The 20,420-nt window shown below is 41.2% G+C and overlaps 2 protein-coding genes across 2 annotated transcripts; one reads left to right on the top strand and one right to left on the bottom strand.

Moving 5' to 3' along the window:
• Positions 1–250: 250 nt before the first annotated feature.
• Positions 251–5,630, bottom strand: LOC139215960 (fMet-Leu-Phe receptor-like). The gene is made up of 3 exons (XM_070847005.1): positions 5,564–5,630; positions 1,484–1,661; positions 251–1,126 (listed from the first exon to the last, which is right to left on the bottom strand). The coding sequence occupies exons 2-3, from the start codon at positions 1,652–1,654 to the stop codon at positions 251–253; spliced, it is 1,047 nt and encodes a 348-aa protein (XP_070703106.1). The 5' UTR covers positions 1,655–1,661; positions 5,564–5,630.
• A 5,054-nt stretch (positions 5,631–10,684) lies between these two features.
• LOC139215785 (sialic acid-binding Ig-like lectin 14) lies at positions 10,685–20,213 on the top strand. The gene is made up of 10 exons (XM_070846819.1): positions 10,685–10,767; positions 11,567–11,715; positions 12,056–12,213; positions 13,842–13,995; positions 15,771–15,907; positions 16,514–16,652; positions 17,537–17,624; positions 17,783–17,801; positions 19,477–19,554; positions 19,948–20,213. The coding sequence occupies exons 1-10, from the start codon at positions 10,685–10,687 to the stop codon at positions 20,035–20,037; spliced, it is 1,095 nt and encodes a 364-aa protein (XP_070702920.1). The 3' UTR covers positions 20,038–20,213.
• Positions 20,214–20,420: the final 207 nt, after the last annotated feature.

The raw sequence follows: 20,420 nt of genomic DNA, 5'->3' as shown, positions 1-20,420 counted from the left end.
TAGTTGATCAAATATTAGCCTTCCTCATCCTGAGCATCACGCACCACCTACAAGTACTAGTAGTAGTACTATGATATACATGTAAATGTAATGTAATGTACATAACTAACACTTCAAAGTCTTATTTCAATCTAAAACTTCCTATCAAAATGCCTCCGATTTAACAACGAGCATCTCCCCAGCACAGGAAGACTTTATGGGTTAAAGCATGAAAAAACACCAGTATGGCCCTTTAATGTTCAAAGAGGATTCACACTTTAGCTACATCCACCGCCACCACAACAGTACTGTGTTTCGACGCGCTGCTGTCATCCAAAGAGCGGTCGTTGGACTGGGTCGTCTGTCCGTCCACATCATCCGCCAGAGCTCTCCTGTACACCCCCGCCAGACTCTGCCTGAACCGGCCCCTCACGTCCAGCCCCATGCAGAAGTACAGCAGTGGATTCACACAGCTGTTAAAGTAGGCGATGCCTGATGCCACGGGGTGCCAGATCTTCACCACCGGGTTCTTACTGTCCACCATCTTCACCAGCAGGAGGCAGTGGTACGGCGCCCAGCACAGGAAGAATGCGATGACTAACGATGCTAGTATACGGAGGGGGCGGGACTTCCTCGACAGACGGGTGCGCCGGATGCCGATCCCGGCCAGGATGTAACAAATGAGGATGACAATAAAAGGCAACATGAAGCCACACAGGAAGCGGATGGTGTAGAGAGCCAGTTTAGCGCTGTTGTCCCCCTTCGCCGCGTCCTTCGTGTCGACAGAGCACTTACTCAGGTTGTTTTTCCCCAGGTACATTTGGCGGTAGATGAAGTACGGAGTGCTGAAGACGATCGCCATGCCCCAGACGAAGACAGCCACGACCCTCGCTGCCCACAGGGTGCGTCGTCGCTTGGTGAAGACGGGCTGCCACACGCAGAGCACTCTGTCCAAACTGATCACAGCCAGCAGAAAGACAGAGCAGAACATGTTGGCGTATTTGAAGAAGCCGTTGAACTTGCAGAGGAAGATGCCGAAGGGCCAGTGGTCGAAGAAGAGCTTCTTTGTGAGGGAGAAGACTCGCGTGAAGCAGAAGATCAGGTCAGCTATGGCCAGATTTACCAGCCACACATTGGTGACCTTTGGCTGAGGAGGAAGAAGAGAGCAACAGATAAGGACGGAGGACAAGGGATCAAAGAAGATGGGAAAGACGGGCTGCTGCTGAGAGTCATCAGCTTTTCGCTAATGTTTGTCATGTTATTAAATCGTTACTATTCATATCTGTCGGATCTGTCGGAGGCTTTTCGCCTGATGCTGCTCACGTGGGGACTCCTAAATCCATAATTTTGAATTCTTGAATCACTGCGTCTCTCAGAGTTTGGTCTAGACCTGCTCTTTATGGAAAGCTTCTTGAGATAACGTTAAGTATTAGCGTTGCATAAATAAAGACTGACGGTAGCACATTATCAGGACAATGAGTCTGTGTAACTTTTGTAACTCCACCTTGAGCTTGAATCCAGCCACCCAGATCACCATGGAGTTCCCGGTGATGCCGAGCACGACGGTCAGCGTGTAGAGGACGATGGAGACGTTGTCCATGATGGCATCGACGTCCACGGTTGTCGTCTGGTCATTCTTGGAAGATTTGATGGCGAGAGACGCATTAGGAGACATTGTTTGGCTGAGAAAAAAAAAGGAATACAGGAAAATCTAAATGTTACCCACCATATTAGTCAGCAAGGAAGAAAACATTAAAAGATGAGCTGACATATGTGGGTCAGAGTGGCTTAAAGGCTTTATTAAAACACAGATTGAAGTAAACAGTTTTATTTGTTACTGCTGAGCCTGAAAAGGGATAAAAGGTCGTGCATGACCAAAATATGCAGGTGTTAATACACGTGAGAAAAGCAGCTGAATTACATTGATAGCCAGTCGTGGCTGTTTGCAGTTCACTTGGTTGCAGCGTTGAATGTTAGGAAAAGATTTAAGACATTGTTTGCCAACATAAGCCAACAACTGAACCAGGAGGAATTTAATTGTGCCACTTATTTAGATGAATCGAAGCGTGAAAGCCATAAAATTATTCACACCCACAGAACTCATCTGTCCTCTGTGTTTTATTTCTTTTAAATACTCGTACTGGAAATCTGGTATCTGCACAAGATCTTTCTTTTTATTTCTTATATTGTATACTAGTCTTATGTTAGATTACTCTATTTTAGATTGTACATATTTGATATTTTCATAGATTTTTTCCTTTTTTACTACTGTTTTTGTGCCTTAAGTGTTGGTGGTCTTGTGGTGGCTGTTTGTTGTCTGTCAACCAATTCCCTGTGAAGGATTAATAAAGGAACTATTCTAAATCTCTTATCTTATCCTCAGTGAATTTATTCTAACATCAGCTAGAAGAAGAATGCTGGTCAGTTTGTCTATAAGACAGGTTCTTCTTCTTCTTCTTCTTCTTACTATTATTATTATTGTTTCTGTGTCAGTGGTTTACAAAGAAAGCTTGCTGTGCTTTCTCCCTCTTACCTCTAGGTAATATGTATATCACCTCAATCTGCATGCACCTGTATTATATGTACATTCCACTCTCAGTCTAATCTGTATATATATTTATATTTATACCGTAGTCACTAGCACACATGTTCATAGCACTACTCTGTATATAGCACCTGTAATTCTGTATATTCTGTACATACCTTATATATATTCTGCACTTTTTCTACAAATTGCACTTCTGGTTAGATGCCAAACTGCATTTCATTGCCTTGTACTGTACAGGTGTAATGACAATAAAGTTGAATCTAATCTAATCTAATCTAATCTTTTCTTTCTACTGTAAAATGCAGCAATGGGGAGAGTACATGCAGGTCAACCACAAAGGGTCTCCATTTTAGTCACAGGCTTGGGTTACTTCCTATTTTACCTTCCTGTGCTAAAACACTCAAGAAGTCTGACTGAAATATGCCATGCAAGAAAAAAAACAGAAAAAGGATGTTATCCAGGAAAAACTCTTCTGATCATGAGCCTAAAACTTCATATGATGGTATGAAAATAGACATTTGTAGATTTAAGAATAAACTTTAGTGTGTGTGTGTGTGTGTGTGTGTGTGTGTGTACGTCAGACGTACCCAGCTGAGTCAGTGTGCTTCAGTGTCTGGGAATGTGTCAAGGTGTCTGTGAGTACACCGACATGTGTCCCTGTGTGCGCGCTGCCATTTCAGACTATCTCTCTAAGTTAACCTTCCCTCTCATTACAACTGAGCGACTTTGTGCACGGCTGCTGACTAGCAGTGTGTTTCCGAAGTGAGCCTGAGGAACAACCCTTCAAAACCAAACAGCAAGCGACAGAACAATCAACTTTTTTATGCACGAGTGATGTAACTTTTATGCTTTTGGCATCAGGAAATAGCCTGGTAATGGAAAGCTATGTATAAAAGGTTAAGGAGCAAGCATGGATAGTCTGGATGCAGAGTGTCTGCTGGCTCAAGGGAACAAGTATGTCAAATCTGGGGCTCATCTACAGACAGTCAATATGTTCCTGGGGGATGTCGTGGCAGGTGTATTGCTCTGGACCCAAAAAAGGGGTCGAGAGTGAAGCTGTTTGGATGAGCGCTTCCAGAGAGCAATAACAGAGTTCGATTAATCTAATTCTTTTGGCTCTAGCAGATATTGTCCCAACCAACCGTTGATGACAGACACAGATTTGTGAATCGTCCATAATAAAAATATCTGAAATAGTAATCAGGTAAAGGTCAGTTGTTGACCGAAAGGGTGAGAAGGTGATAAACACCAACGGCACAAAGAGGCTCACCCTGTGATCGGTGTGCATCAGATCTACAGAGAACCGCTGTGGCCAAAACCAGCAGGATGCCACAGCGACATGACGTGAAGAGAATAAAGATGGCAAACAAAGCCTCAGGTGGCCAAATGGAATATACTGATATTTCATAAGTTACCAGGAGTAGCCAGTGTTGCTGAGCCTCAAAAGGGGAAATGCAAGTAACCAGGTCCAACCGAGTCCACAACTTTTACATTTTACATGACAATGACCAGAGTGTGTATGCAGGCAGGAGATCCATGTTAAATTACCATCAGATGCAGATGTCTGAAACGGGCTTCACATAATAAATCCATGGCCTATTGTACATATGATGAATGACGGCTGAATTCCATTTAGTTGCTCCATTTTCAGAGTCCTCGTATTGTGCATTGAATAACAGAGCCATCATTCTTGGTGACACCTGTGTGTTTCCCAGGGTGAACACTGAACTGAGCGGACTAGATCCACAGAGTAGATAAGAGCCTTATGGTGATGGTAACTGAGCTGTTCGAGCTGTTAGTCAAACATCAGGTGTTACCAAGGAAGCGAATGGATGGAAATGTAAATTAATGGTCTTCATTTTTCCTTTGGAAAGTCCTCCAAAGGCCCCTCAGAGGACGGCTCTAATGCACTACTTCCTGTCAGCCAGAGGCTTTTTCCCACGATGAACTACGACACATTCAAGATTTTATCCAAGTTTGAATGACCTGGACAGTGGATGTAGACTGAGGGACTTTAGATTGTGGCAAAGTGGACATTGGTTTATATGAAAGCAGCGTGTGTGCTGTGGGTGCGTTCGGAGGACGTGCATCGAAAAACCACAGAAGAACAACAGGTCTCGGAAATGTTTTTCAATACGCAGCAGGTCACCACAAACTACTGCTCCGCCTCAAACAACCACAAACCTCATGTCTAACCTCGGCTGGTCGAACTCATCGTATTCATCTGCACCGTGGGAGGAATCAATCTGATTAAACATCACTAAATTTAGATATTTATATAAGCAAAGTATAAGCACATGGAAACGTATAGTGAACTTTAATTATCTACACACTTACTCACCCAAAACGGTTCAAAACACCACATCAGAAATCAGCTTCAGTCTTTGTTGTGGCAGAAACAAGAAACAACCAGAGCCCAACAAAGATTTCCTGTTCTCAACCATTTTAACTTTTTTCACAGCAACAAAAAGCCACAGATTTAGTTTTGAGCAGCTCACAATGTCGGCGGCTTCAACCTGCTGTTCTGTAATAAGTGCGTTTAACTCTTTCTGGCCTCCTGGTAACTAATTGGTCATAAGTTAAAATTTGGTTGAAAAGTGTTTTAGAGGTTTAGATGACACATTTCAAAGACTTTACTGGGTTTTAAAGCAAATGTACAATTCAAAATGCTGTTTTGACTGTTATATGTAACCTAATCTGCATCTCTTTTCACCTCCAAATCACCAAATTATCCTCACTGGGTCATGAAGCGATGCCCATTCACATCCCATAAACTCAAAATCTACCTGAAGCTTCCTGTTTCCACTTTATTCTTATATAACCGTCTGTTTGACTTCACCACACGACAGTAAATCCTCCAGTGAACCTTTTGGCTCGGGACCGTTTCACGGCACTAAAAACTATGAAAACTAAACCATCTTTGAGAGGAACATTTGTTTTATCAGCATATAATGACAAATGAAAGTGTGAATTAAGTGTTTCTCACCGTGTCACTGAGTGCGAGTCAAAGTCTGAGAAAATATCAGCATGTCTTACCTACTGATGTTTAACTGCTGCTGCTGAGGTCTCAGTGGTCACAGGCAGAAGTGGCGACGCGTCTTCATGAGCTCTGTGTGTGTGTGTGTGTGTGTGTGTGTGTGTGTGTGTGAGAGTGTGTGTGTGTCATTGTTGACTTCAAGTTAAATTGCCAAAAGATGGAAGTGTGTTGTGTGTCCTCTCTCTCTCTCACACAGAGCCTTCCTCTTTCTCTCTCTTTATGTTGTCCAGACCGTCTTCCTGTCTGCCTGCTTCTCTTTTGCACACACACACACACACACACACACACACACAAAGATGCATAAACACACTGAGTGTTTCACCAATCAGATTCTTCTAAAGAGGGCCAGTGACCTGTCTGTTATTAAAACAGATAACTTCAGATAATCGTCATTATCCCATGAGGACAACTTGCTCAAATGATCCATCATGGTGCACATCATTGGACTGTTTTCAATTAATTCTCACTGTTTTGGATGGTTCATCCTCCAAACTGTGCAGATTGTGATTTGAACTTTATTGCGACATCACATTATGTCCCCTCACATCATAAACTGACTGCTGCTTCCAGTAAACAGCTTCCAGTTTATTGAAAGTAAAAAAGACAGAAGCCACAAAAGAGCGACTGAACTGTCGATACAACCCAGTCTGGTGAAGTAATGTTGACAAAAAAATGGTAAAAGTTTGGGATTTTTGGTTGTTATGAAGCCAATTTTTCTGCCGTTTAAATCATTCAACAAAAAACGCAGATAAAATCCCAAAGATTTGAGAAGAAACTTTCAAAAAAAGTAAAATAACGAGCCCTGTGTAGCTCACACAGTTTGAATATTTAGCCTCAGGAAACAAACGGAGTTGCAGCATCTGTCAGTAGGTGACTAACTGTTGTTTGGCTCCACTCATTCAGATTTTCTACCCTCCTTTCTTTCTTTCTTTTGCCTCCGAGAAATGTCACAATGTGCAGTCACTTCCTGGTTTGTTGGGTCGGAAAGAGCAGGACTCATAACCTCCTGATGGTGCAAAAGGTCACGACAGAAACTTCATCATCACAACGAAGTCATTCAGAGAAATGCAGCTTTTCCCTTAAACACACATTTGTGAAAAAAACACAGTTCTGTGTCTGTGTGTGTGTGTGTGTGTGTGTGTGTGTGTGCGTGTGCGTGTGTGTGTGCACATTTAGTGCACTTTCTACATCCAAGTAACTATGTGTTAGTTTGTATTTTAAGGCTTGTAGTTAACTCTTTTATCATTTAAATAGTGAATTCGTAGAATGTATTGGCTCAAACACTGTTTTCCATTCTTAGGCATGTGCATATTTAAAGCACATGTGTGTTAATGTGTGTGTGCTCTTTGAGTTTCAGACTGAGAGGTCATTTTAAGATGATTTCAACTTGGTTTTAGGATTAAGATTGAAACTCTAGTAGGGTTTTATATATATATATATATATATATATATATATATATATATATATATATATAATTGGGAGCCCACATTTCTCTATACTGAGTTCACATTTTCAGTTCTCTTTACCAACTTGAAGTTGAGCACAGTTCAGAACACTTCACTCACACCTCAGAGCCAATTCTGGTACCAACAACATTCATCTACCAAGAGTAACAGATGCGATGCCAGACTATAAATATTCCCTGTACCTACATGTACAGGAAAGCTACAGATACAGAAATACAACAGCGCTCGTCAACTCAAGTTCTTCTCCATATCCACCAAGGAAAGAAGCTTTTTCATCTCTGGCAATCCTCTGCAGTCTTACAGTATAAACATGGCATGACATGAGGAGCTCGCTCACCAAGGGGAAGTGCCCCTGCTGATATGGGAATCAGCTGTGGTCGGTCATCTCTGTTTTTATTTTTGGTAATTTCAAGTCTGTGCACACAAAGATTTTGATTTCCAGCAGTCATCTTGTCTCCTAATGCTGCACTCTGGCGGCTCAGACGTGCGTACAAGTGTGTGATTGTGCCTCAGTGTTTGATTGTTCAGCTTATGCTGCCCTCTCGTGGCACAAAGAGAAGTTATTTCATTCTGATCGGCCAGATTTTGAAGCCACGTTCAATCCTTCAGTGTGCAGTAAACCTGTATGAACCCATTTTCCTCCCTTCTTCAGTGGTGTGTGGTCGTGTGGCAGTGGTTAAATGTAACTAAGTACATGTGCTCAAGAACTATACTTAAGTGCTACTTACTACAGTTCAGCAGGAAACGTGGCACTTATTACTGCACTACATTCATTCGAGAGCTGTAATTACTACTAACTTGTCAGAAATAAAGCAAAGATTAGATCATCTCCAACTCCAAAAATAAAAACAAATGCATGTCTTCTCTTTTCTTCTGCATCAGATGGATGTGAGCAGGTATTTCACAAATCCTTCTTCTTTCTTTTCTCTGTTTGTGAGACCAGACCAGATGTTTGAGGTTGTGTCATGACGGCACATTTGCTTTTCCTCTTTTTAGCCTCTTTTTCACCCGATCAATTTGAGTGAATATGTGGAAGATGATGGATGGATGGATGGATGGATGGATGGATGGATGAATGGAGTTATAGTGCTGTGATTGTGTGTAAAATGCTGTTTGCAGATTGGTTTTTATTATTGAATATATTTTCATGAAGTCGCCAGGACTCAGTCGACTCATATTTAGTGTTGTGTGTGTGTGTGTGTGTTATATAGTTTGGCCCAACTTGTGTCGTGAGTCTTTGTGGCTTCGTACCACTGAAGGTAAGTTAGAAAAACATGTTTTTTTTGTAGTTTGGGAGAAACAACATCCACTGCAGAGTGTTTCCATCCGTCCTTTACGTTTGAAGGACAAATTAAAGAAATGTTTTTTCTGACATGACTCACACAGTCAACATTTCACCACCTGCTTTTACACAAACGTGCGTCGCACCAAAGGTCATCACTTCCTTTTTTTTTTAGATATTCAATCTTTCCTCTTTCACCGGACAAACAAACACAGAGACGTCTGCTTTGGAGGAACATCTCATCACCGTTTCTCAGGTAAAGATACAGCGTGTGAGTGTGTCTGTCGTCTAAATTAGTTTTTCCTGAATTACTTTTTGTGTAACTTTAATATTTCTTTACTACTAAACTTTAATGTCTAAACGCTGGTTGAGCACAGATTGTGCTTGAAAAACAACACAAAATGACTTTTTCCTATGATTTCACCTCTTGAAGTTTGCTGTACAGCTATGCACGTTGCTGTTGTTGAGTTACTTTAGACAACTGCACGATATGTTGAATTTTATTTGCTTCTCAGAATTTATTTCTCTTTAAACCAATGACTTAAAGACTCACTGACTATAATTATGTTGAAAGTTTTGGTATCAGGTCAGGAAAAACATAAAATAATAATGTAAATGGTGCATTTTTTATCTTGATTGTTTGAAAGTCGAATTGATTATCCTGGTTCTAGACTCGTCATCTCATCCAGCTGAGATGGGTGTTGGCCTGGTGGTTGTCTCTTTGCTCATTGCTCTGATGCAAGGTCAGTGACTTCCTGATTGCACATGTGACGGTTATTTCTTGAGGTGCAGGTACTTTTTTGTATCAAATCAAACCTGTTTTAAAGACGTGCACCCTGCAGGTGCCTTTTGTCAAACCTGGGATCTGACGCGGCCCCAAAGCATCATGGCCGTCAGCGGCTCCTGTGTCACAGTCCCATGTCGATTCGAACTCCCCAGATATGAGGCAGCGAAACTCCAAAACTGCTCAAATGGTGTTTGGAAAAGAGGAAACTATTTAAACCGTCCCATCTTCTCTGCACTCAGTCCGAGCTCAAACGGCATAAAAGTAAGTCGTCCCTTTCTTTGTTTTCTTCAAATCGGTGACACAAAACTCCTGTGTGTCGTTTAAGTTTATGTCTAAAACATGATATAGAGAAACTGGAAGTAAAACTATGAACTCATTTTTTGTTGCGGCCCCTTAAAATTAAGTGTATTTATGATGATTTTTAGAATGAAAAATTATATTAATTACATCTTTGAATCACAAATAATGACAACCTTGCATGTCTTTCTTATCCCAATAAACCTCTGTGAGCCTTTGGATTCATCTCAGGTTCCTCCACCTTAAAGGAATAATTCAACAATTTTTGAAATACACTTATCAGCACTTAGTTAAGATCAATGCTCGTCTTATAGAGTCTGTTGTCATCTAGCAGCTCTGTTACGTGTTCATCTTCTACTAGAGTTACAAGTATCACATGACAGCACAAATTATGATCTTCATCTTACTGTTTACGTACAGATTAAGCAAACAAGATGGTTGGTGAGCACTGGAGGCGTCGTTAGGTGTACGTTTCTCCCTCTTCTCAGTCTTTATGCTAAGCTAAGCTAGCCTCCACACTCCACACACAGGCATGACAGTGAAACCAAACTTCTGATAAGAAGTGAATAGATCAACGTATTGTTCTCAAACCTCTCTCAGGGGCAAATACACTGTGTGCACAATTATTAGGCAAGTGATTATTTTGACCATATCATCATTTTATCCATAATTTCCAACTCCAAGCTGTATAAACTTGAATGCTTATTGGATTTAATGCATATCAGGTGATGTGTATTTGTGTAACGAGGGAGGGTGTGGCCTAAGGAGATCAACACCCTATATCAAGGTGTGCATAATTATTAGGCAGATTCTTCTCCTCAGGAAAAATGGGCCAAAAAAGAGATTTAACTGACTCTGAAAAGTCAAATATTGTAAAAAGTCTTTCAGAGGGATGCAGCACTCTTGAAATATCTAAGATATTGGGGCGTGATCACAGAACCATCAAACGTTTTGTTGCAAATAGTCAGCAAGGTCGCAAGAAATGTGTCGAGAAGAAAAGACGCAAATTAACCACCAAAGATTTGAGAAGAATCAAACATGAAGCTACCAGGAACCCATTATCCTCCAGTGCTGCCATATTCCACAACTCCAACCTACCTGGAGTGTCAAGAAGTACGAGGTGTTCAGTTCTCAGAGACATGGCCAAGATAAGAAAGGCTGAAACCCGACCACCTCTGAACAAGACACATAAGTTGAAACGTCAAGAATGGGCCAAGAAATATCTGAAGACAGATTTTTCAAAGGTTTTGTGGACTGATGAGATGAGAGTGACTCTTGACGGACCAGATGGATGGGCCCGTGGTTGGATCAGTAACGGACACAGAGCTCCACTTCGACTCAGACGCCAGCAAGGTGGAGGTGGGGTACTGGTATGGACAGGTATTATTAAAGATGAGCTAGTTGGACCTTTTCGGGTTGAAAATGGACTCAAAATCAACTCTCAGACCTACTGCCAATTTCTAGAAGACACTTTCTTCAAGCAGTGGTACAGGAAAAAGTCTGCATCTTTCAAGAAGACTTTGATTTTTATGCAAGACAACGCTCCATCACACGCATCAAAGTACTCCACTGCGTGGCTGGCCAGTAAAGGCCTTAAAGATGAAAAACTAATGACATGGCCCCCTTCTTCACCTGACTTAAACCCTATTGAGAACTTTTGGGCCCTTCTTAAGCAGGAAATTTACAGTGAAGGTAAACAGTACACCTCTCTGAACAGTGTCTGGGAGGCTGTGGTTGCGCCTGCACAAAAAGTTGATTCTGACCAGATCAAGAAACTGACTGACTCCGTGAATGGAAGGCTTGTGACTGTTATTGAAAAGGGTGGCTATATTGGTCACTGAGGGTTTTTTTTTTTTTTAAATTTCAGAAATGTTTATTTGTAAATTTTGAGTTTGTTTATTATTCTCACTTTAACAGGTGAAAATAAACAAGTGAGATGGGAAAATCTTTGTTTTTCATTTAGTTGCCTAATAATTCTGCACACTAATAGTTGCCTAATAATGGTGTACGTATAGATATTCTCTTAAGAAAGCCAAAACTTCACTTTTACTACTTAAATGTTCAGGTTTGAGGGTTTGTTAACATTTTGGATTGACCAAGAGCACTGTAGTTGTACAATAACAAAATGTATCCTCAAAAATACAACTTGCCTAATAATTGTGCACGCAGTGTAGACGGGGACTTAACGAGGAAGAACTGCACCACGACCTTCCACGGCTTCACAGAGGACTACAACGACACCTACTTCTTCAGGCTGGAGTGTCCAAACGGGCTCAAGTTCTCTTTCACTAAAAGAGTCAACATTACCATCCAGCCCGGTAAGGACGACTCAGACTCAGAGGAAAACAGAAACGTGTGGTCTAATAAATGTACAGATGTGTCATCTGGTCACTCATCCTCAGCTGCAGCTTCACTACGGTGGTGAACATGGTGAACAATACATCTGCTTGTCTTAGTCCTGTCCATCCATGTTAGCATTTAGCTCAAAGCACTGCTGCCCCCATATGGACCACAGCCAGACTAATGTCAAAGTGACGAACCCACAGGGAAATAATATCACAAGGCGTCTTTCAGTTCACTGTTCTGCTTTTGCGGTCTGAAATTTCACTGTTATGCTTCACTTTTTCCGTTATTTGATATCCGTTTCCTCCTCCACAGGCCTGCCTCCTCCCCGGCTCACCTCCGCGGCTCAGGTGTCAGAGGGCGGCCAGGTGAGGCTGCTCTGTTCGGTCCCGGTGCCCTGCCCCATCCTGCCCCCCTCCCTCACCTGGCTCCCCCGGGACACATCCATGCAGGAGGACACACAAACGCAGCAGGTGAAGGCTCATTCGTTCACTCATTCACTTCTCAAGTGCAACTGGATTATTGAGATTACAACAATTATTTTTTCTTATTGCAAGTTTTCTGAAATTTTATGCTTCATTAAATAGGAATTAATTATTTGGCAATCAATTAGGCAAGGAGCCTTAATGTGCACTAATTTGCATACATCTCCAGAACAGAAATGTGAACGTTGGATAAAGCCACACTTTTTTACATTTTAGGACATTTTGGACATCTCTTTTCTTCCATTAATCAGAAAATACGGCGAACAGCCATCACAAAGTGTCAAATGTCGCCTTGTTTTCAGGAATGAAATGCTACATAAATCACAAAACCCCCTTCAGAATATAAAAAGGGATGAAACTGGAGACACTTTGGTGTATCCAAGTACAGATCTGTGGTTCAGAGTGTCAGAAAAAACTAATTCTAAAAAAAGGTCCTTTAAAATCTAAGGACTAAATCTACATCTGCAACAGAAATAGACAAAGTCTAGTGAAGTAAACAATAAATGTAAAATATTTATCACACGTTGTGGAAGCAAAACAGCCTAAAATGTTTTTAGTGTCTCTCCAAACAGGTCACAAATATATAATTTAATCCGTAAAAGAGCTAAATAATTAATTATAATTAACCTGATACTTAGCAGCTGTTACTGGAGGAAAAAATACATTTGCCAGGGACTATTTTCAGCTGCGGATTAATAATAAACTAGTAACTAATAAACTAGTGAGTGTGTGTGTTCATGGTAATGAAGGGACTTTAGCTGAAGAAGCCTTTGGACACACACACACACAGTGTTGTGGAAAGATGAGAGGTTGATGAAGGATCATGGAGGCCGACACATAGACCCAGACGGCTTACGCTGTGGTAAAGTTTACTGATCAGGAGAAGTGACATCAGCAGAGCAGCAGCTCATGCAAGCAGTGCCAACATCAATTCTGAGGATCCTCTGTTCCCGTTAGGTATATATTGTCCAGATTACAGACCAATACAGAGACAGCTAGTCTGCTCAGTACTTGATTGATTGTTTGGGGATTTTTGACAATAAGAAAATGTAGAATATGGTCAGCATCATTGTTTGAGTACAATGTATTTACATTTTATGCTATTTTATCCTCTAAATTTAGGAGGGAAATGTTCTACTTTCTTCCTTTACTATATATTTTACAGCTGCACTCACAGGTGACTTTAAAGATGAATATTCTACATACAAACATGTGACTATCATTAAAACGTGATGCCTTATTACCAAATGTATATAAAGTAATTAGAATTAGCTCGGCACCGCTGCCTATGTAAGTCATAACATCTTATTATGATCTGAACAATCTGCGTAATGACTAATTCTATTTCTACATCCTACATTTTGCTGATAACACTGACAAGTACACTTTATATTTACTTTATAATATTTTATAGTGGGGTATTGTCGCATTTACATATTCAAATAATCTAAATACTGAACATTAATCATGTTTAATTCATTTTTTAGTTCATTTTAGTTTCATTTTCCTTGTGTTCGTTTTGGATAAATTAAGCTGTGGCACTCAGATGAAAGCATAAATACATTTATTACACATTTCATGACACATTGCATCAACTTCTTCTGTTGCAAAAGCAGAGTATGGATGGTCAGGTGACCATGACGTCCACGCTGACCTTCGTCGCCTCAGCCCGTCATCACAACCAGAGCATCTCCTGTTCGGTCTCCTACCCGCTGACAGGAGGGGGCAGCACCCGGCCGTCTGCCACCAATCAGACGCTCAACGTCCTGTGTGAGAAACTCACTGTTTGTCTGCTTTCACATGAAGCGTGCTGAGGTGGGAAAGATACAACAGCCACCTCTGCTGAAGAGGAACTGGGATGTTTCACTCAGGAGGAAATAAAACCCCTGATACCTGCCTGAATAAATCTCTCTGCATGGCTGACAGTTCACTCTGAATGATGATGCTTTAGCGTTAGCGACATGAGCACTGATTCAGTAAAACTGTACACTTGAGGATAAGATTTCACTGATGCCCTGGAACAGCAGAAGAAGCAGGCAGAGATATAGAAGAAAGAAAAAAAAACATTTTAGATCAAATAAAAGCCCAAAGCGCAGGAAGCAAACAGGTTTTAAAATAAATCTGTACTGCACTTGTTGAGGAGCATTACTTTACCTAAATGCTTTAATGCCACAGAGCACTTTTTAAACTACACACCTGATAGACCAGACAAGGCAAACAGCTACTAACTAGTTAACCATTCAAGCTTTTACACAGAACACATGATCTTAAAAAAGGAAACACATGGGCTTGTTTTCGAGCCCCAGCACAGTGAAACAGCGTCAGGTTGGGCTGATGTCACGCTTCAGATGTTTGTGAGTTGTCAGCAGTTCCACTGGAGTGACCACCTCAAGCAGATACAAGGGTGAAATGCTGCGTGCCCGTTGATGCATCAATATTAACAATCGATTAATGTCAGACAGAATCATCATCAGTCACAGGGACCGTCTTCTGCAGAACGAGCTGTTCTTTCTTAATAAGACAATAAGACAAAGGTCTGAATGCTTGTAAAGTAGCAAAGAGTCAAAAACAGAATTTACCATAAAGAAATCATGTTTGTTTTCAAACTATTCTGCAATAATTGCCATTTTATCCCCTCAGTGTTTGAGAAGAGAAAATCAGTCGAAGGAACCTACTCATTAAATTAAGTGGTCATAAATAGATGTTGCTTGAGTTTAACTGAACAGAAAGGGAGCCACTGATCACATGAACCTGAGCAAATATTTCCATAATATTCCTTTTTATAATAGTCATAATAATTAGTCAGACAGGTGGTGCATCACTGAAAGTCTCACAGACGAAACACTAACGTTTCAAATATGTTTTTTTAGGTAGTAACTTTAAAAGAGTACTCATTCATTCATCCATCTTTTGTTCATTCATTAAATTCACTGACACATGGTCGTCTTCCTTCCTGCCCTCCCTCATTATGAAGAATGCTGATTTATTAAGCTGATGAATGTGTCCAACGCAGCAGGATGTAGTTTGGAAACACGGTCGACTTGTTTCAACACGACTTCGTCTGACTGAGCGAGGGGGATTTTCCTGCTCTTTCTTTAAGCAGTCAGTGTTTGAAGAGCTGAACTTGTCTTAACTTGGTGTTGACAGGCGTAATGAGCCGCCGAGGTTCGTGGCAGAAGGCACGAACGAGCTGCTAGCGTTAGCGTTAAAGTAAGACTCTGTCAAAGGAGTCTGGTGGGTGTGAACAGCATTAACAAACACAGCTGGTTTACCTTGCCTTACCTTTGTCAAAGGAGTCTGGTGGCTTTGCATTAATCCATACAGCAGCTAAATGGATCTTATAGTTTTATCTCTGCAGGGATCCTTTCCATAATGTTGCACGCCAAAACGTTTTATTTTTCATTTCTGTAAAAACAACACGAACAGCATTCTTCCTATTTCACAAGGTGCAAAAACAAAAAGCTTCACACCACATCATTAAATATCCAGAACGTGGAGGATCCAGGCAGCCGACCTGCTGCTGATGTCTGTCTGCTTTCCAACAGATGCTCCAAGGTTCACCGTGGCAACACTCAGCACATCTGGTCCTGTTTCTGAAGGCCGCACTGTGGCGTTTACATGTTTGAGTGATGCCAACCCCCCTGTGAGCCTCTACACCTGGTACAGAGCTGACAGTGGACAGGTGAGACAATCTGCTGTTTTTATCTATTGATTTATTTATTTGTATTTATTTGTGGCTGCTTACTTTTTACATATGTGTGTGAATCAGGTGTTCATTCCACAGCTTACACTGACATCTCACACAGCGGATTAGTTCCTCCAACAGCTTTTGATGCGCCCCTGCGCACAAAGCCAGGTCCAGACAGATCCAGCACCTTTAGGATGGCTGCGTCTTATCGCCCATCAACATCGTCCAACGTTCTTTGGGCTGCATCCAAAGAAATGTGTGCAGGCACATTCAGAAATGTGGTATAGCTGCAGATTAGTGATGCTTTGTTCATGAATGAATGAAGGGAGCCCTTCTTTTTACCACTGAGTTCACTGCCAGCCCTAAATCAACCCCCCGTTTTATATACGTGTGACATGTGATTTCCTTTGATATCTTTTGATATTGGAAGCTGGCTGTAGATACTGTACACGTGTGCTTATACTAGGATAAATAAGAATACAACTTTTCTAAATGACAATTACCAGAAATCATCACGTGACATGTAATTAGTAAAAGCACGACACCGAAGCAGCTTCTTCTGTTTTTTATTCTAAAACTGATCACTTCTCCTCATCACAGTTGACTAAGATGGGTGAGGGGGACATGCTGGCCCGACAGGTCAGTCGGACGGACGGCGGGATGTATCTGTGTGAAGCTCAAAGCCAGAGGGGCTCTCAGAGGTCCAGACTAGTGTTTCTGGACGTCAGCACCTCTGCAGGTAAACTTAGAGTCATAAGTGAAGTGAATCATTCATTTTTGGACCAACAGCATCATGCTAGTGATCTTCCTCTGGTCCTCTGCACACGTACTACTTGGGAATCATGCAGCAAGTCATGACTTATGAATCAGCGCTCAAAAAGGTCACTGACTGACTGTTTCTGAATCATAAGTGAATGATATTTGGTTCACTAATGATTTGCCTCCTGCTGATGTGAGAACTACAAACGAGTGAAAATCTACAGTCAAATGCACAGAAACTAACAACAGAGGCACGTTTTTGTGGAAGTGTTTCTGGTTTTTGGGTGGTATGTTAATCATTTTTGTCTATAAGAGATGATGTAACATGAAGCTACAAACTAAAGGGAAGTGAAGGGAAGTGAAGAGGGACAAGGAAGAATAAAGCAAAACTGCAAAAGAAAAGTCATGTGAGATAAGAAGTAAAGTGAAGTGAGGAAAGGCTAAAGAGGAAAGCGAATTGCTGTGAGATGAAGTGAAGCTGCAAAATAAAGCAGCATCAAAGGTTGTGATTCTTTTCACTTGTTTTCAAACACAAAGTCAAAGTCATTTCATTTATACAGTACGTTTCATTAGAGATAAATGCATAAAGGAAGAAGTACAGGAAACAGAAATACAGGAGGATGCAGTCATAAAGAAGCAGAAAAAGCCGTTTGACAGTAGGGTTCGGTGAAATACTGGTGAGTTAATAAAGCTGACGTACAGAAGGAACTTGAACTGAAGCAAACGGTGCAAGAAACACAAAATGAATCCACAATGATTTGAGGGCGAAATGCAAAGATTGAGGATATTCCACATCACAGGCTGCAAATATACGAGTACTAATTGGCTCTTTGTCGCCTGTTTGTTGTTCTGTCTGTTGTTCAGGCAGCAGCCTGATTCCCTACACTATATGTGGAGTGGTGTTGCTCCTCTTCATCCTTACTGTTGCTGTGGATGTGTACAAGTATCAAGGGTGAGAATCTCATCGTGCCATTTTGACCTTCTATCACTTTGTTTTTTATTCCCTGGAAAGTTTTCTCGATATAATACGAGGACAGCTCTTGATGTCCATACGTACTGGTACGTTTTGTGCCAACATTGCTTCAGCTTGTTTTGTCTTCTCCTCCCCAGTCTTTCCAGGAGGCTGAAGGTAAGAGGAAATTTTCCACCTCAAACAGAGAAAGTGACACACAGCCAGACGAGGGTCAAAACGATGCTTCAATACAGTAGATCTGATAAGAACATCCTCAGCGCGTCACGACTAGTCACAGTCCCGTCTCGTTGGCATCCTCATCCTCTGTTTGACTTCAGCAGGGAGTCGGCGTGACTAATATTCAAACTTGTGATGTGTAATTTTTCCTTTTAAACAGGAAAACTCTCCTGATGCATTACCAAAATAAACATCCTTGGTTTAACTAGAGTATGAACATGTGTAGGTTTAAGATCTAACCAACAGTTGCTTGAGATAAGCTACGTCTGCTCTGTGCATGATAAGTGAGATAACGCCTTTCCTAAGAAGAGACACGATTAGAAACAAGCACTCTGTGAAAACTGAAAGGTGGTCGGCTTTTTTTATGTACCGAAGAGTAAAATTCAACATTTAACTGAAGATGCTTCAGATACTTAATCGTTTCTCGACATTCACTCATGACCTCTGGGAGCAGAGTCCTCAGCCTGGAGGTCGTACGGCGTTAAGTGTTTCTGATTGAAATTGATATTCATGCACAAAATTAAACACTTGTGATTGGCGGCTCGTCTTCCTCTTTCCCGTCTGCACACTAAAAAAAGGAAGATTACACCAGAGGAGATATATTTCATTCAGTGCACCATGACAAATGTTAATCATTCTCAAGTTACAACAAAATCTTTTTATTTCCTCTTTCTTTGCCACAGAATTTACACTCTATGGACGTTATCCAGAGAAGTGAAATTCAGATCTGGTGTTTAATATTGCTCCTGTGTGCCACCGTGACATCAGCCATTGGTTTGTGGACTGCTGTTTTGAAGCCTCGAGTTTGGCATTTAGGCTGCCGCCATCTTGGTTTCAGAAGTAGAAGTGATATTAATGCGGCAAAGACCCTCGTGTCTGATTGGTTAGGTTTCGGCATGACCCATCTCTGATTGGTTAGTCACAAGGAAGTCCCGCCCTGAAGCATACCCTCCTTTAACTGTCACGTTCCCTTTATTTTGTTATGTATTTATGTTTCTTTATTAAAATGTGGTGTGTTGATTGTGTTTCTGCCCCTAGTTAGATACACCTGTGTGTCGTTACCTGCCTGCCCTGGTGTATTTAGTCTGTGTGTTTCCTTCCTTCTGTGCCGGACAGGTGGTCCAGCATTTCCTCCATGTAAATAGTGTTTCTGGTCTGTGTGATCCCTGCTTGTTTCCTGACTTCGTCTCAGCCATCCTTCACTGGATTGTCTGTCTGATCTCCGACTGCCTTCCTGTGTACCGACCTTTTTACCTTAGTCCTGTTTGAGTCCCCCTGCTTGTGGTTTGGTAACATTATGGTCTATCTTCCTCTAAATGGGACCATAATTTACTAAACGAACGTCCTGCTGTGCTGAAGAAGACTGTAATGAAAATATTCACTGAGCTCTGAGTTTCCACTTCCTTTATATCAGTCTGTGGTGTGAATATAAACATTAGAGTTAAGTTTAAGAAACCTTTCTGAGAGTTATAGCCAACAACTATTTATAACTTTACAAATAAAATTAATTTATGTTTTCTGTATCTGGGTTTTCAGAGCGTAGTGTCATAAAGCATGTGTGGTCAGTCAGTCTTGAATTAAAATGATTTCTGTCTTTTGTTTTGTAATTTTTCAGCAGATTGAGCTGAAGGGGGAACACGCCTACGCCGACCTGAGGATCGGCAGTGTCGCCTCTGACTATGACCAACTCCAGGTATTTGTAAACCTACCACTGCTAGACTCTGCTGTGAAAAGTAGGATTAATAGTAGTGATAAATAGCCAAGAGGCAGGAAAGGAAAAAGGTTGGACATGTTTTCATCAGTGCTGTGCCTGTTCTCACATGCTGGAACATGTTCTCACATGTTGGAACATGGTCAGTTTTCCAAAATCTGTTAAAGTAGGTATAGAAGAGACACTTTGGTAGATGTAAAGGTTCAGTTAGGTTTGATCCTGTTGCCAGGACAGTAAGATGGAGATTGATTGAGTTTACTCATTTTGTTTTAGAGGTTTTCTATAAGTCAGACAACAGTATATAAATCATCATGTGCTCCTGTGCCTATGCAATACTATATTGTACATTTTCTAAATTATTTTCTTAATCCCAAGCTTCGACAGCCTAAAACGATGCCCCCTCCTGAAGTTTCCAACTATGAGAACCTGCAGAAATCACCAATTTCAGCAATCAAACACAGCTGAGACAGACCTGAAGGAACGTGTTGAACAGTATTTATGTCACACATATCCGCTCCATATCTTCCTTTTTCAAGCCACGTCATGCTAAATGTGACTGCACCATTATATGTAATGAACCTTTAAACTGTAGACCTCTTGCACACATTTTCTGTTATTCATAATTAAATGATTAAAACAATCGTTATCTGGAAACTGGAATTTAAGTTCAGTAAGTGTAAATAAGGCTCAGCTTGCTTAACATTCCTTCACTGCCATGATGAGCAGGTTGTTGCCACGATGTGTGAATGGATGAACGTGAATTCAGTGTTACAGCTTTGACTGGTCGATAAGACCATAGGAAGGCGTTATGCAATCAAGTACGTGTACAGTCCTCATTCACGTCCCAC

Source organism: Pempheris klunzingeri, chromosome 16, assembly GCF_042242105.1.
Source record: "Pempheris klunzingeri isolate RE-2024b chromosome 16, fPemKlu1.hap1, whole genome shotgun sequence".
NCBI lineage: Eukaryota > Metazoa > Chordata > Actinopteri > Acropomatiformes > Pempheridae > Pempheris > Pempheris klunzingeri.
Note: the sequence above shows the minus strand (reverse complement) of the source record. Positions and strands in the feature narration are given on the sequence as shown.